At 31.8% G+C, this 18,656-nt stretch overlaps 1 protein-coding gene across 1 annotated transcript in view; it reads left to right on the top strand.

Moving 5' to 3' along the window:
• ABCC4 (ATP binding cassette subfamily C member 4 (PEL blood group)) overlaps nucleotides 1–18,656 on the top strand; it is a 270,694-nt gene that overhangs the window by 82,492 nt on the left and 169,546 nt on the right. Inside the window, 7 exon segments of the mRNA XM_074299360.1 lie at nucleotides 3,515–3,604; nucleotides 5,485–5,648; nucleotides 7,506–7,631; nucleotides 9,127–9,376; nucleotides 10,729–10,830; nucleotides 12,955–13,044; nucleotides 16,951–17,142. Coding sequence (XP_074155461.1) covers nucleotides 3,515–3,604; nucleotides 5,485–5,648; nucleotides 7,506–7,631; nucleotides 9,127–9,376; nucleotides 10,729–10,830; nucleotides 12,955–13,044; nucleotides 16,951–17,142 — 1,014 coding nt within the window.

The following is an 18,656-nucleotide window of genomic DNA, read 5'->3' as shown; positions in this document are numbered from 1 at the left end:
ATTTAATAACATTCATAGGGGAGTTATGCAGATCGGATGAAATAATGAGTTTTAGAGTCAGGGGCCTTGATTTCATATCTTGCCTTACCCCGTTGGGCCTGTTTGTTCATCTTTAAGATGAGAGGTTTGGGATTATTTGATCCCCTCAATACACTCTCCAACCCTAAATCTTTAATATTATGATATACACTTCAGTGGAGAATAACAATTCATTCTGTCCTTCTGGAGAAGTCAAACTGATGACATCCTTGAATATAATTTTCTTTTTCTTATCTATATATGATAGAACCTGTCAGACCTGTCAGTATAGGAGAAAGAACTAGTTTCTTTTCAGTTGGGTATTTTTAACATTTGAGTTGTAGAGAATTTTGGTGGGAAGAATGGAGCCTTCCTTGTAACAGTGTTTCTTACTAAAGTCTAATCAAGAATAATAGGGGACAAGGTACTGGGAAGACCCATTTTGGCAAAAGTGAGGGCTTCAGGAGATTTTTAAAAAATCATTCTCTCTGTCTGTCTATCTCTGTCTCTGTTTTTCTCTCTCTTTCCCTGTTTCTCTCTCTTTCTGTCTGTCCCTGCCTCTCTCTCTCTCTCTCTCTCTACCTCTCTCTCCCTCTCTCTCTCTTTGTATATATGTACGTACAATATACACATATTGTTTTCCTCATAGAATGTAAGCTTATTGAGGGCAGGGACTATGTAATTTTTGATTTTGTATTTTTATTATTGAACACAAAGGACAGATATAGTAGACTCAATAAATATTTGATAAATGAAAGAATGAATAAAAGTATTACTTTGTCACACACGGAATCGAGATGTTTCAAAACATTTTTCAAAAATACTTGTATCCCTTATACTAATATGGCATTGTTAATGGTATTAAATGTATACTTGACCAAAAAAAGACTTACAGTTTTGTGTGAAAGCATATTCTTTTATGACACCTGTTAGCTAACGACCCTACCAATAGGTATCTGTTGATTTTGAATGTGTAGAAGCTTTTCTTTAATATATTATTAAAAATTAATTTCTTCTCCTTGCTATTTTTGTAGTCCCTTTGCTTTGGTCTGTTGTTTGGCGGCTATTTCATAATATTCTGCTGTTATTTCTCTCTCATGTACATATAGTCTAGTTAGTGGAGCCAACGAGTGTGTGTTTTTTTATTTTTGGCATTGATGATTTTGTTACTGGTGAGCCAGAATTGTCATGGGATAATTTATGTGATTAAATATGGAACTTTTCTTTTATCCCTACTACCAAAAATAATAACTGCTCTCTGCTTCTATGGTGTTCTTACATAGCCTATTATGTAGACATTGTTGGAAACCTTCAAGAAATTAAACAAGAGTTTAGATTATATTGTTAAGGTTGAATACAACTACTTCTCTATGGTAGAGAAGCATTTTTGTTAAGCATAAAGGACCTCAAGAGAAATTGTTGTAAGTTCATATAATGTTGGAGGGACTATCCAATTCCTACCATATTAAATGGGGATATTTCTTCATCTAGTTTTTGTTTTTATCAGCGCACTTAGCACAAGTATTAATAAATATTTTCCTCATAATATTTTTTGAGCATCAATTTAAAGGACTTAAAAAACCTTAAGAGCTATATCAGTGATGATGCTTCTTTAAGCTCTTTGTACATTGGATGGATTTTTTTGATGTTGACTCATCGAAGTAATATTAATATATATGTATATATTTACATATATATACACACACACACTAGATACACATGACATATTCACACACTAGATAGATATAGAGAATATATATATATATATATATATATATATATATATATATACACACAGGGAGAGAGAGAATTTATCAGGCTAGTTTTTCCATGGATTCTTATATCTTTATTTATAGAGCAAAGGTTCATAAGAAGATCCTTTGAATAAAACCATAGGTGATTGTAGTATCAGGGGAAAAAAATTACAAATAGAGCTAATTGGATTTTCAGGGCCATGGGTCTTTCTATAAATGTTTAATCCTTAGGAAGCCAATAAGGTATAGTAGAGTAGAGAAACTTGTATTTGAATCCATTCAACCTTCTAGGCTTCATTGTGTCCCCATTAAAGGTAATGCTTTGACTCCATAAGTACAGAGTTTTTATGACATTTCTTTTACTTCCATTTACTTTCTGAGAAAGGTTTAAATAAGATGGAACATGTTATCTCTTTTTCCACTTGACAGGCAAGGGCACTAAGTCCTAGCAAAAGGTACTGAACTGTATAAGAAAATGTAGAATCTTGACAAGAATTTAGAATTTCACATTTTAGTTATATGGGGGGAGGAGAGATTGTCTTGGCCCACTGTTCTTGGCATTGTACCACCTTCCATGTAGTAAGTGCTAATTGTTGTTTAATTGAATTGAGTCAGGTTGAATATAAGATATTGATAAGTAGACTTGTTCTTTTATTTCTTCCACTAAGGAACTTTTTTTTAGTCTTAATTTTGAGATTGAAAATATATATAGTTAATGAAACCACTATGTGTGATTTATTAGCCCTTCTTTTTCCTTTTTCCATTCCTCTTATCACCTTTGACAATTTATAGTGGTCACATATCTTAAAGATATAGAGTTATCAAGTATGGAACAATTATAAACAATTAAAGAAATACTAATACTAAATACTAGTGTTTCCTATTTTCCAGTCACTATGTTAAGCACTTCACCATTATATCATTTGATTCTCACAATGAGAAGTTGGGTACCATTATTATTTTCCTTTTTATAAATCAGGAAAGTGAGGCAAAGAGTGATAAGATAATTTGATTAAGATAACACAGATAATAAATTTCTGAGACTGGAGTGTAACTTGGGTTTCCTTGCATTTTCCCAGCCTTTTTTTTTTTTTTGCATTTGATACCACAATTGAAAGAGCCAAATCTATTCCCACAGGTGTTTTGAGAAGGAATGAGGTGTAATGAAATTGGTCCAGGTAAAATGATGTATTGGGAAAAGGCACTGTATTTGGAGTTAGAGAATCTGGTTTCACTTTCTAATTTTATGAACTTTGGGGATGTTAAAAATTCTACCTGTGTGGCCTTGAGTAAGTCATGACCTTGAGTAAATCACTTAACTATTACATGGTTCATTTTTCTCATTTTTAAAATGAGGGGGATTAGACTTCATGGTCTTTAAAGTCCCTTCTAGCTCCAAATCTGATTCTCTGATCTGTTCTCATGTCCTACTGACACATATGCCCATGTGATCATAGGAGCTCCTTAAGTCTCCAAGTTTTAGATATGTATTAGTCAAGAAATTTTCCACACTGGAAATTCCTCACACTGATGAACTCATATATCTGAAATAACAATTCTATCACCTATCTTCCTATTTTTAAATAGATCTATTTTTTCTTTTTTCTTAGGTTAAGAAGGGATATAAAAATTCCCTATTTGAAATATAGTTTTATTTTTGGGCTATTTTGTAAATGTGATCAGAGATTGTTGGCATTATTTCAGTTCAACAATATTCTTTGTACCCTTTCTTCCTATACCAGGCACTTCGTCTTAGTAATGCTGCCATGGGAAAAACAACTACAGGTCAAATAGTGAATCTTCTCTCCAATGATGTGAACAAGTTTGATCAGGTAAAAATAAAATTACCCTACTGATGAATTGTAAATATGGTTTGTTCTCTCCCTTCCTTTGTTATTTGTGGATTAATTAAAATTCATTTGTAGCCTATGTTAGTGACTTTTTTTTATGCTTATCCATATATACCAATGATGATGTGAATAAATCACACTTTTTTCTTTAAAAAATCAACAAAAACAACAAATCCCATATTTGCTACCATCAACTGCCATAAAGAGACTCATGATTTTCCTATAATTAATTTCCAGAGAGTATTGAGAACTAGAAAGGATCTCTATTCCTGTCTCTTCATTTCATAAATGAAGGAATTAAAGCCCAGAGACATGAAGTCATTTCCCCAAGTTTACATATTTATTAATTAGTGGCAGTAGAGTACAGGTTTGACTGCTTCTTGGTCCAGTGCTTTTCAAGGTCAAGAAATGACTTAAAGACCATTTTTTAAAAAGCAATCAGACAAGAAATAAAATTTAGTTTTTTGAATGCTCTCCTCATAACCAATAAGAAAGAATAGTCAGAGATCTTGATCCCTCATTTAAGGCTTTTGATACATGTCAATGTGATCAAACTTAACTATGTTAGGTTTTTCTTACATAACTTGAAAAGTAAAGGGCTCATTTTCTGTAGAATAAATAATTTTTCGAATATTCAAATAGAAGTATAATTGGGCAAATTATTGAGTCTCAGCTTCTTCATCTGAGGCACAGTGCTGCACCTCATAGATTTGCTTGAGGCTCAAATGAGATGTTATATAAAGTGCTTTGCATTTCTCAAAGTGTTATAAAATATTTTTTGTTGTTATCTTGTGATTTTTTTTCCCCCCATTCAAATAGGAGGATGGATTTCTTTGTACTTTGAGGCAGGTGGGAGAATCTATTTATTTAAGAATATATTTTCACCCAGTTAGATGTAAAGACAGTTTTTGACATTAAAAACATTTTTGAGTTTCAGATTTTTTCTCTTTCCTCTTCTTCCCTTTCCCCCTTCCTGAAATGGTAAGCGATTTGATATAGGCTATATATGAGCAATCATGCAAAACATAGTTCCATATTAGTCATGTTATTAAAAACAAAGATCAAAAGGAAAAAAAAGCCCACATTAAAGTAGTACATTCTGATCTGCATTCTGACTCTTCAGTTTTTTCTCTGGAAGTGGAGGTAGATCATGAATCTTTTGGAATTGTCTTGGATCATTTATTGCTAAAAATAGTTAAGTTGTTCACAGTTGATTATTGTACAATATTGCTATATTGTCTATGGTATTTTCTTGGTTCTGTTCACTTCACCTTGCATCACTTCTTGTAAGTATTTCTAGTTTTTTTCTGAAATCAGCCTATTCATCATTTCTTATAGAATAATAGTATTTCATTACAATCATATACTACAACATTCAGCCCTCTCACCTCAGTTTCTAATTCTTTGCCACAATAAAAAGAGCTGTTATAAATATTTTTACAAATAGATAGATCCTTTTCCCTTTTCTTTTTTTTAATCTCTTTGGGACAAAGACCTAGTAGTGGTCTTGCTGGATAAAAGGATATAAAAAGTTTGATAAGCCTATAGAAATAGTTTCAAATTGCTTTGGGAGAGAGAATTTAACAAAGTGGATAACTTTTTTTCTCATATCAGAAAATAACATACATATTCTTTCTGCTAATTAAAGAGAGTCTATTAGAATTGTGTTGAAAAAAAAAAAACAGAATAATATTGTATGACTTAAAACAGAGCTATCCTTTTTGTATCATGGACTCCTGTATTAATCTTCCTGGACTACAGATGGATCATATTTTTTTCCTTCTTAAAATTCCTAGTTCTTTTTTACTTCACTCAATCCTGACAGGTTTTTTGTTTTGTTTTTCGTTTTTTTCTTCATGAAGGTGACAATATTCTTGCACTTTTTGTGGGCTGGTCCAATTCAGGCCATAGCAGTTACTGCCCTTCTCTGGCTAGAAATAGGAGTGTCGTGTCTTGCAGGAATGGTAGTCCTGCTGATCCTTCTGCCTTTACAAAGCTGTTTTGGGAGACTGTTTTCCTCCTTAAGGTAAGATTTATATTGATTGCCTAGGTTATGTATATATAATAGTATTTGTAGTTTGCTCTATTTTTTATAAGTCCCCGTGTTATTTATTCTTTGCATATGTTGTAAACTGCCTCAGCTCAGTAAATTATGACTATCTATAAAACAAAGGCCATTCTTTACATGCCTACAATGTGAAAAAGATCACTGGATATGCAGTTTAAAAATTGTTTTCATACTTAGAAACTTTATGATCACTACCTTAAATATTAAAGAGAATATTTTAATATAATTAGTGAAAAATATGACTTTATATAGAAATAACATTGTTCACATTACAATAATGGGAACTGAAGTGCTCTTAAAAACATATTTTGTAATATTTCTGCAATTTACATTTTCATCAATAATAGCTTTTTAGTTTTCAAAATTCATGCAAAACCTTGTATTCCAAATTTTGTCCCTCTCTCCATACTTCCTCTGCTTCCAGACAGCAAATAATCCAACAGGTTAAACATGTTCAATTCTAAACATATTTCCATATTTATCAGGCTGCACAAAAAAACCAGAGCAAAAGGGAAAAAAATAAAAAAGAACAAGCAAACAAACAACAATAACATCAAAAAAGGTGAAAATACTATGTCGTGATTCACATTCGGTTCCCATAGTCCTCTCTCTGGGTGCAGATGGCTCTCTCCAGCACATTGCTGAAAAGAGCCACCTCCATCACAAATAACCATCTTGCAATCTTATTGTGTACAATGTTCTCTGGGTTCTGCTCCTTTCACCTAGCATCAGTTCATATACGTCTCTCCAGGCTTGAAATCATCCTGCTGATCATTTCTATAGAACAATAATATTCCATTCCATAACTTATTCAGCCATTCTCCGATGGGCATCCACTCATTTTCTAGTTCCTTACCCCTACAAACGTTTTTATACATGTGGGTCCTTTTTGTTTTTTATGATTTCTTTGGGATACAGACCCAGTAGAGACACTGCTGGATCAAAAGATATGCACAGTTTGTTAGCTTTTTGTGCATAGCTCCATGCATTTTTCATTGTTAAATGTTTTCCCTGCTTTTGTTCTGTCTTTCTCATACGATTGTTAACCTTTTGAAGATTGTATACTCTGACTATTGGTAATAATTCTCCTTTGTGACCAGTAAGTGCCATTTAAAAAGGTAGCACTCTAAAAATGCTCTGGGTGATAGTGATAATCATTCTTTTTGGATATACCTAGGCTTTTTAGTGTCTTTTCCTACCAAATTGAAATGCACATTTCTTATGTCATATGATCTGTAAAATATGTTCTTGACAACCTTAATTCATTGTAACAACATAGTAGCTTTTTTGGATCCCGTATTGAACTTAATTTCAAGAAAATCTAAAAATCTTTTCTCTGTAAGCATTTATTGTCTATCCATCTTTTATTTGTGTAATTGATCAAATCTATGTTGAACTTAACATTTATAAACTTCACATTTATACTTATTTAACTTATAACAATAATACCCTATTAGAATTGATCAAGTTTAGCAAGGCCATTTTAGATTTTTATTCTCACATCCAATGCATTAGCTATTCTTATTAATTGTATCATTTACAGATTTGAAGATCAAACTGTGTAGTATTCTGTTTTTAGATCTTTCTTTAAGCTGTTAATGAATTCTCTTTGGGCTTGGTTATCTGCTTGTGTTGGGCTCCCCTTAAACCATCAGTAGGTACTAACTACCGCTGTCTGTCATTTATGTTAGGAGTCACCTCCTAGAGTTTTGTCCTAGAGTTAATTCATCATTCATGTCCATTAATGGTGGCAGTGTTGCAAGTTCAGCATTGATATCTATGTTATGGAGAGTAATCCATCTTTCTCTATGTTAGGAGCCAGACTGCTGCTTTCACAGATGTCAGAATTAGAACCATGAATGAAGTTATAATGGGCATAAGAATAATAAAAATGTATGCCTGGGAAAAGCCATTTGCAGAGCTTATTACACATCTCAGAAGGTAAGTTATACACGCTATGTGTATTGCATCCTATTAAATGATTGCATTTTCATATGTTAGTTTGAATTACTCATCTTAATGTACCTAATTTTAGTAGGTTTTAGCTAAATTTAGTTCTCTTTTATTCCTCAACTACACTTCTTTCTTCCATTTTCCTACTCTCAAGCTCACAGTAAAGTTAGTTATATATTGTATGGTACAAAAAATATATATATTGTATGGTCCCAAATTAAAGCATGAACTTGTCTCTTTGCATCTTCCAGAAGACTAATTTTGGAATTAAATGTCTTAAAAACTAAAATAAGAAATATAATCAATCTGTAGGCAAGGCAGATTGACATAGGAGTCCATGACATACAAAAAATAAAGTTATACCTGTTTGTTCTATTTTTTAACATAGCTCTGGTCAATAAGAAGTTGTTAATTGTGTTGAGCCAAAATCTGCATCTTTTTTTCACTCAGTGGTTCTAGTTGTACCTCTTGAAACTTTGTTTTAAAAAAAAAAGTGAATCTTTCTTAAAACATTAAATATTTTGAAAACCAATTTTTTATCCAATCAATGTTTCATCCATCAAATTCCTCTTTAAAAAAAAAAAAAACAAACTTATCTAGTATTTCCTTTTTCTTTTTAAAAAAATCTATTGGTTAACTTTGAAAAAGAGTTGTAGTAGACTGGATAGGGGCACCATGATAACTGGGGTTAAAATTTTAGGTGTGCCATCTGTTTTACCTTAGCCAAGTCACTTAATCTTGTTATGCCTCTTAATCTTTAAAATGAGAAGACTGAACCAAATGGCCTTCTAAGTACTTAATGTATGACCCTTCTATTACCCTTCCAGTCCTAAATCCTCTGAACCAAAGTTGATAAAAAATTAAAGCACAATTTCTTCTTTCCTTGTTAGACTTAGAGTTGGAAGAGACTTTTAAATGCCATCCAGTATAATTTCTTTCCTCATTCTGCATTTTCCTCCATTAAACTTTCCAACTTGTGTTTATGTAGCTTCTACATAAATAATTCTCATAGCTCATGAAGCAATGAGTAGTAATAGTAGATCATAGTATTAGTACTAATAGTAGATCATAGTTTTAGTTAGTTGTTGGAAAATTTTATTTTTCCGAAATTTGATTGCTTTATGATATGCTCACCTAATTTCAATTGAAACATATTGTTTAGTTTCCTATTTGATCAATTTTAATGTAAAATTTTATTTTGGAAGTTAAGTAGGAAGTAGTTAAATTTCTATACCTCCCATTTTATTATGAACTTATGAAATTTCTGTCCCTATTGAGTACTTATTTGATTTTATGTATAAGCTGAATGTTTATTCAATGTTTACAGTAGCTGTTTTAGCTTGAAATTTTCTACCAGTAAGGAACTTTTTGTAAGCTTTATGTTAAGTCCACTAAAGTGCTATATTCAAAGAGACACAATATCTTTGTATTTGAAAATGAATATCTATATTATATTTATGAGCTATCTTTTACTCTCTTTCAGGAAGGAAATTTCCAAGATTCTCAAAAGCTCCTACCTCAGAGGGATGAATTTGGCATCCTTCTTTGTTGCAAGCAAAATAATTGTATTTGTTACTTTTACCACTTATGCACTCCTTGGAAATACAATCACGGCCAGTCGAGTATTTGTTGCTGTGACGTTATATGGTGCAGTGAGGTTGACTGTTACACTGTTCTTTCCAGCCGCCATTGAGAAAATGTCAGAAGCCCTTATCAGCATAAAAAGAATCCAGGTTTAGTGAATAATTTCTCTTAACTTATATGAATTTGGAATATACTTTTAAAACATTGTGATACCTAATTGATACATGATCCTTGTGAATATAGTACTTTACAAAAGCAAGCTTTCTAGATACATGAAATTTATCTGATTATGTACCAAAGCTGTTTCTTTCTTTACTATTTTAATTGGAAATCTTTCTCAATTGGATCATACATGTCCTTGTACTATTAAGCAGAATATATAGTATAGACTTTAATAATTTCTTGATAGCTTTGTATTATTACCATTAAAGAAATCAATTATATAGTTAATAGTTAATGAAATTTAAATTTTGTGTCATATATGGTTTTTTAACCTTCTTTGCTATCTGGTTGCTAGCTTTCACTTTTTGCCTATTTTTAGTCAATCATAATTTTCAACCTGCACCCTTCTTCCAACTCCACTTCTGATTTACTGGTTTTGTTTTGGGGGAAATATCTGAGAAAAGACAAAAGCTCTGAATAAGCATCTGAAGGTTTCCCTTCCAAGTACTTTTATTGCTTAATTTAATTTAATTCAACAAACATAAGTCTCTCTTAATCACTCTGAATCTTCATTTCTTCAGCTTCTAAATGGGATATTATCCATATTACTTATAGTGTCTTCACATAAGGGGCTTTATTTATTTTAATTTTAATTGAATTTCTTGCATCAATGTATCCACCACAAAAATTTGTCTTTCCCTACATATTTTAATCATTAGATATAGATTAGATTCAGTATGTTATTTTTCAAAATATGAAGCTAACATTCCAACACATTTCTAAATTTTGATTATGTTTGGACATGGAGGAATTCAATGCTAGCAAAAATCTTAATATTACATAATGTTACAATATAATTATATTATATGCTAATATAATAAATAATAGTATATCATAATATATCACATGTTAGAATATAACACTAATATGTATTATATATAATATATTTTAAAATCAGAATGATATTAAAAGTACTTCTGTACATGATTTCTATTTAGATCATCATAAAGATAAAGGTGTTTATTGTAATTAATTACCTTTATAAAAATGTACAGTTTCTGGTAGTACAGTATAGTAAGCTTAGAGAATGTTATCATAAATGAATTATATATTTCATTTAGCTTAAGTTTTAGGATTTGAACACACAGATAAATGTTCATTTGAAAAGTTAAATAATTAATAATACATTGTTCCAGATATTGGCAACATCTATATTTCATGAAATGTGTTAATTCTGTGAAAATTTTTTTTCTATAATTTACTCTAGAAATACTCTAGAAATTTTCCTTATTTTCGTTTTTGTATTTTAGGGTAATTTCTCTGTTTTCTCTCCCTCTAGAAATTCTTAATACTTGATGAAGTATCCCAGTCCAACACACAGCCACAAAAGGATGAAAAGGCTCTAGTCCATGTTCAAGACTTTACTGGTTATTGGGATAAGGTACGGGACACAAAGCAGAAATAACACTGGGGCACTAGAATATGAATTAATTTAAAATTATGTTTCGATAATTTCTCCATAGACTTAAATTCTAATAGTGTGAATTTGTCTACTGAGAAACATATTCTCAGCCTTCTATCTGTTGTCTCTCTTGAATCACTCAGCCAAATATTTTGGTGAATGGAAAGTGATTTTATACATTTAACATAGGCATGCTTTCCTAACTACAAAGTGGAGAAAAGTTTAATGAAAAACATAATTGAGTTCTATATCTCATGTAGATGATGGCAGTAGTAAGTGAAAGGTTATGGAAGTTTAGAGCTGGAAAGGATATAAGAAATTATCCAATCCAACTCCCTCATTTTATAGATGAGGGGAAAAAAAAGGAGTGTTTAAGTGACTTATCCAAAGTCCTGCCATTAGTCAGGGATTTGAAACTCTAGTTCTGCTGACCCAGGATCTATGCTACACAGTCAGCCTATTAAGTCTAATGTTTTGAATATTGCTCACTTCCAGATAGTGGATTCTTAGTTTAAATTTATGATTATAAAGCATTTGGCTATACTATTTCGGAGCATCTTTATTTTCATACTTAATAGTATGTTTTAAAATTGTTAAGAGACCATGATCTGGCATTTTAGTTTCAAATTATTAAATGTTTGTGAAGAAATCAGAATTCTAAAAGAATGTCCTGTGTGAATGATATTCAGTTAGATCAAGAATCCTTAACTTTGTCTTGGACTTCTCTACCAATCTGGTGAATAGACCTTTTTCAGAATAACATTTTAAAATGAATAATATTGTAATTCCAGGAAAATCCATCATATTGAAATATTTATTAAAACAATCTTTTATGAAGTCTCGAGGCTCCATGTTTAGAAACTCTGAGTTATATAAAACATTAAATGAGGTTATCCATGTCACAGTCATGCCCCTTATTTTCTTTGTACTCGGGAAAACAGTAATGTTATTTTACTTGGGTTAAGCTTTTCCCAAGAATTTCATTAAAAAATCATTAAATTTTTCTTTAGCCTTTGTTTTGTTGGCTTACCATGTGATCTAATTCACAAATTCATTTTAGAAAAGAATACATAATTAGAACTAACAGCCTTAGATAAATGCCTTAATTTTTTTTCCCCAGAAAGACATTTTACAATATTACAGAATGTCTATTTATAACTGGTTATTTGTCATGCACAGACACTACCAATTAATAGGTATACTCATTGAAATTTGGGGCCCCAGAAGACAATACTTAAAATGAAAGATCAAAAGGAATCTAATCCATTCTCCTTATTTTGCTATTGAAAAAGTTGAGATGTAGAGATCATCTACATGATGATGAAAGGTTTCTTTCACTCCTTATAATCATTTTCTTTTTTAATAACTGAAGTCAAGTTGTGGGTTTTTGTTTACTATCACCATTATTGGCAAGTAAAGTGCTCTTGTAAAGAGGAATTATCATATAAATGAAACTTAATAAATAAATAAATAAAAATCAATAAATTATGGTTATTTATAGTTATTTTTGAGAGGTAGAACTTGAAAAATGTACTGATGCTGCCATCTAGTGGAAACAGTTGAAATAGGATGACTAAAAAATAACTAATATAACTCTAGTTATTATTACACACACACACACACACACACACACACACACACACACACACACACACACACACACACACACACACACGATGGTTGCACCATTTTGAAACTTGAGTTTTTCTGGCACATAAGAAATGCCATTTGTGGGCAATTTTTGTGATGTGGTCATGACAAGCATCTAACAAATCAAACACTTTAAAATGAAGGGTTTCCTACATAATAGATGCTTTTGTGCCTTGAGGGAACTCAAATGCATATGAGAAGTTATTAGACAAAGAGAACACATTTAGAATATTGAATATGCTATTTAATTAAATAATTAAGGCATTAATTTAACTCACTAGGAACATTCTTTAAATGAATTTAATTTCCAAAATTTTGTGTTTTGTGACTTAATGACATTTAACCATTGATATCTATTTAAATATAGAATTCTTAAATTTTGGGTCTCTTTATACCCAAGTTTATTAAACAGATTATTGATTTAAGTACATTTTGGTTAACTTTCATTTGTAGGCATCGGAAATCCCAACTCTCCAAAACCTTTCCTTCACTGTCCGGCCAAGGGAATTGTTGGCTGTGGTTGGACCTGTGGGATCTGGCAAAGTGAGTTTTAATGAGTTTTTAATGTATTGTGGCTACTTGTTATAATATTGTTTTCTATTGGTTTTTGAGCCAAAAGCAAACTGTCCTGTAGGTTCAGTGAATCATTTGTGAAAGGTAGGTCTTTCTGAGCCTAAAATTGAATCTCTTAAGTACTTCTCAGTGAAGGACTTGCTTTGTGAGGACCTGGAGGAAGATAGATGTCAGCTTAACTCATAGAAAAATTATGATGTCCAGAGATGGTATGTGCCATCTTAATTGATGGGTTCTTTTTTCCTGGAGATCTTCTGGGGGAAGAAGTTGAAGATATGTCAGGGATTAGACTAAATACTCTTTGAAGTCTCTTCCACTCTAAAATTGCTAAGAGGTCGCTCTGGCCTTAATGTTAAGGAAGCTTTAATATTAGAGAAAAGCTTCTTTATAATTAAAGCCGCCAAAAAAGTAGAGTGGATTTTTCACTTGGGGTTGGAGAACCATACTTGGTGGTACATTATAGTGAATATTCCTTTCATGTAATAGTTGGATTAGAAGGCCTTCCAAGGTGTCTCCTAATCTTCAAATTATGTGATTCTGCTTAATAAGTCCAAAGATTATTGGTAGTTTATTATTTTTTAAAGTGTTTTTTGATGCATATTTTGTTTTTAATATTCTATAATTTTTCTGTATCCTTTCCCTTTCCCTCTCTAGCAGCAACTTTTAAAAATTAGTTGTTTTTTTCTTTTTAAAGAGAAAGGAAATTACTCCTTCATCCCACCCAGCTAAACCAGCATATGGAAAAAAGAGACATTTTATGCAGTTTCCCACACCTGTAAATCCATATCTCTGTAAAGGAATGGATATTGGAGACATGTTTTCATATTTTTGGGAACAAGCTTATTATTTCTAATTTAATAACAGTTTTTATTGTTTTATGATAGATTGTTTTTTAAAATTTCAAAAGTATTTAATTTTTTCTAATTATACGTAAAAGTAGTGTTCAGCAATCATTTTTGTAACATTTTAGGTTCCATTTTTTTCTTCCTCTCTTCCTTATCTCCCCACCTCCTCCAAACAGCAAGCAATGTGATATATAGATTATATATGTAGTCATTTTAGCCATATTTTCATATTAACATGAAATATTATTAATATTAATTATCACTTTAAAATAACTTATTTCTATAATAACTTACACAAACAAATAATTAAATAAGTAATTTGATTGGTTATAGTTATTAATTTTAAATTAAAATATTAAAATAATTAATATTAATAAAACAAAAATCAGAACAAAAGGGGAAAACTTAAGAAAAAACAAAAAGCAAACAAAATAAAAGATGAAAATACTATGCTTAGATCTACATTTAGTCTCCAGTATTTTCTCTCTGGATGCAGATGGTATTTTCTATCCCGAGTCTATTGGAATTGTCTTGGACCACATATTGCTGAGAAGAGCTAGGGCTATCATAATTGATTGTCACACAATTTTGCTATTAATGTGTACACTATTCTATTTACTTCCCTTAGCATCAGTTCATGTAAATCTTTCCAGGATTTTTTGAAATCATTCTGCTAATCATTTCTTATAGAACAATAATATTCCATTACATTTATATACCATAACCTATTCAACCATTCTGTGAGATAGTCTTTAAAATAATGTTGTTTCAGTTGTGTATATTGCTTTTTTTCTTTGTTAGTACAAATCTTTTTCCTGTTTCTTTGTATTAATCACTGTATATTTTTCTTATAGCACAGCAATGTCCCATTACATTCTTATGTTTTAGGCATTTCCTCCAATTAATGAGCATTGACTTTGTTTCCAGGTCCTTGTCATCACAGAAAGTACTCAGGAAATTTCTTCTGGAAGAGCAGACCCCTAATGTTACAGTTTCCTTATATAATGTACAAATACAAGCCAGAAAGAGTCGTATACTTGAAAAACTTTACTCATCCATTACTCTCTGGGGTCCTGAAACTCTTTTCTGTACTGCTATTACTTGTGTTATCTCTTTCTACTTATTGTTGCCTGGAACCACTCCTTCTACTTTCCCCTCAGCATATATGCTTTCTCCTTTACCCAGACGAATTTGAAACAGAAAATGTAACTTTTCAAAATGAAAATTTATTTTTATCACTCTCTCCCTTCCATACCCCAACTTTATCAAACAAAACTCTGATTATGATGATAAATATATATATGCATATTTTCATATATAAATTATGCCTTGTATATGTATATATTTAAAAACGTGTTTAGGGTAACCTAGGTGGCACAGTGAATAGAATGCTGGTATGTACGAATGGTGTAGAATTTTACTCTCAGAAATTTACTAGCTATATGACACTGGACCAATCATTTCATCATGATTGCCTCAGTTCCTCATCAGTAAAATCAGTATCTTGGTCAAGAGATTTTCCAGAGAGTCAGAAATGAATGAAATGACTCAACAGGAACAACAAAATATGTTTAATATTATATGTAGCTCTATGTATCTATATTTGTACTTCTCTTTCCTTCTCTTTGCCATTATCCCCCCAAAAAATATCCCAGGTATCTGTCTTTCAAAAGATAGATAGTCTGTTTCATCTTCTAAAATCATGGCTGTTCGTTAGATGAATCAGATATTCTAAGGAAAGAGAGAATTGCATTATAGGTAGAAAGGAGGAAGATGAGGAACAAGGCTTTTCAAGGGTTTTCCTGTTTCCTCCTAGATCCTTTTGTTCTCCTTGATTCCTGAAAATCTCCTTTCTGTCCCTGCTAGAGTTTACTAAAGAATTATATTCTTTTTTCAAGGACACAAAAAATAAGAAGTTATGGAAAATGCTGGTGGTAACAATAGAAAGGAATAAAGATCAGAGGTTTTTGTTTTGATTTTTGGAACCCAAAGTCTGTTTGGAAGAAGAAAATGGTGGTTAGGATGCAAGGATCAGGGTGAATATCCCTAGGAGATCACCTTCTAAATCTCTTATCACTGACCCCAAATCTTCTGTGGTATCCACAGATCTTGCCTACTCTCTTCAGTGACTTTCTCCTTTTCTACCCCAATTTCCATAACCTAGAGTCTGCCCTTTTGGAGCCCTTATTCTTGGCCATGGCCCTACATTGGTGGATTGAACAGCTCAATCGCAAATAATCAGTATGTAAGAGCATATATGGAATATCAAGAATGCACGCCAAATTATATAATCAACCATAGAGATTATCTAGCCTATCTTCCTAGTGAGGATATTGAGGGCAATATATTCCAGTGCATGTTTGTCCATATTTTTAAAGCCATAATAAATATAAATCCAAACTCAGAGAATATAGTTTAGGGAGTGATTATAATGTGAGTATATTTCCATAAGTTTTGTTGCTAACAAAATTACATTGCTTTATAAAATGTCTTGCAGATATCTATAGAATTAGTAGACCTGGAGCAATAAAAGTTTTGTTGGTTTTGGTTGTAATTTTGGGGGAAGTCATTCACATTAAGTGAAGGACTCATGGATAATAGGTGTTATCTGTCTCAAGGTAGAACACATACATTTCTAAGTGCATAGGATAGACCTGAGGTTTTAGCCAAGCATGTCCAGGCAGTATAACTTTCAGCAAAAGTCAGCCTTTTAATAAGTAAAGTGGTTTTAGAAAGAATCCAAAATTGTATTTTGAATTGTAATTCATGTAATTTATTGTTGTGTTTAAATAAGCACTGTGTTACTTTGTTCATCAAGATGTGTTCCCTTTGGCACTTTTTGAAATGTTTGTCTTACTGTTTTGTTTTGATTTTTATCATAAAAAAAAAGTAAACCATTGAAAAATTGACCCATGCTCAGGCTGGAAAAGTATTGTAGAAGGAGAAGCTGAGCTAGTGTTTTCTAATAATTTATATACAATCATTCTTCTTTTATGGTATTCTATAACTTGGTTAACATTTTTTTTTTCAGTCTTCTCTTTTAAGTGCTGTGCTTGGTGAACTGCCGAGACATAATGGTTTAGTCACTGTAAGAGGAAGAATTGCCTATGTTTCTCAGCAACCCTGGGTATTTTCAGGAACTGTTCGAAGTAATATTTTATTTGGGAAAGCCTATGAAAAGGAAAAATATGATAGAGTAATAAAAGCATGTGCTCTAAAAAAGGTAAGTTTCATTTGGAATTGCTTGAATGAAATTTTGTACTGTTCCTAAAATTGTTTTAAAATTTTTTTTTTCTATCACCAGTGGAAGTGATAGAAAAAAAAGATAGTTTTTAAAATTCCCCCTTCACTCTCTTTTATCCAAAAAATTGTCTATAATTAGGAAGATTAAAAAAGGAAGGCAGGAGGAACACTTAACCAAAACTAAAAATAAATGTAATATTCCATATCCATAGTCTCCCACTTTTGCAAAGAAAGAGAGAGGTTCATTTTTTCTTTTTTCTTTTTATAGCTTTTTATTTACAAGATATATACATAGGTAATTTTTCAGCACTAACAATTACAAAACCTTTTGTTCCAACTTTTCCCCTCTTTCCCCCCACCTCTTCCCCCAGTTGGCAGGTTGACCAATACATAATAAATATGTTAAAGTATAAGTTAAATACAATATATGCATACATGTCCAAACAGTTATTTTGCTGTACAAAAGGAATCAGACTTTGAAATAGTGTACAATTAGCCTATGAAGGAAATCCAAAATGCAGGCAGACAAAAATAGAGGGATTGGGAATTCTATGTAGTGGTTCATAGTCATCTCCCAGAGTTCTTTCGCTGGGTGTTCTTTAATGCTCTATTGGAACTGATTTGGTTCATCTCATTGTTGAAAATGGCCAAATCCATTAGAATTGATCATCATGTAGTATCGTTGTTGAAGTATATAATGATCTCCTGGTCCTGCTCATTTCATTCAGTTCATGTAAGTCTCTCCAGGCCTTTCTGAAATCATCTTACAGAACAATAATATTCCATAACATTCATATACCACAATTTATTCAGTCATTCTCCAATTGATGGGCATCTACTTAGTTTCTAGTTTCTGGCCACTGCAAAAAGGGCTGCCCCAAACATTCTTGCACATACAGGTCCCTTTCCCTTCTTTAAGATCTCTTTGGGATATAAGCCCAGTAGTAACACTGCTGGATCAAAGGGTATGCACAGTTTGATAATTTTTTGAGCATAATTCCAGATTGCTCTCCAGAATGGCGGATTCTTTCACAACTCCACCAACAATGTATCAGTGTCCCAGTTTTCCCACATCCCCTCCAACATTACACATTATCTTTCCCTGTCATTCTAGCCAATCTGACAGGTGTGTAGTGGTATCTCAGAGTTGTCTTAATTTGCATTTCTCTGATTAATAATGACTTGGAGCATCTTTTCATATGGCTAGAAATAGTTTGAATTTCTTTGTCTGAGAATTGTCTGTTCATATCCTTTGACCATTTATCAACTGGAGAATGGCTTGATTTCTTATAAATTAGAGTCAACTCTCTATATATTTTGGAAATGAGGCCTTTATCTGAACCTTTGACTGTAAAAATATTTTACATTTTATTGCTTCCCTTCTAATCTTGTCTGCATTAGATTTGTTTTTTATAAAATCTCTATTTTGTAATCAATAAAGATCTCTAGTTCTTCTTTGGTCATAAATTCCTTCCTCTTCCACAGGTCTGAGAG

This window comes from Sminthopsis crassicaudata, chromosome 3 (assembly GCF_048593235.1).
Source record: "Sminthopsis crassicaudata isolate SCR6 chromosome 3, ASM4859323v1, whole genome shotgun sequence".
In the NCBI taxonomy this organism is placed as follows: domain Eukaryota; kingdom Metazoa; phylum Chordata; class Mammalia; order Dasyuromorphia; family Dasyuridae; genus Sminthopsis; species Sminthopsis crassicaudata.
Note: the sequence above shows the minus strand (reverse complement) of the source record. Positions and strands in the feature narration are given on the sequence as shown.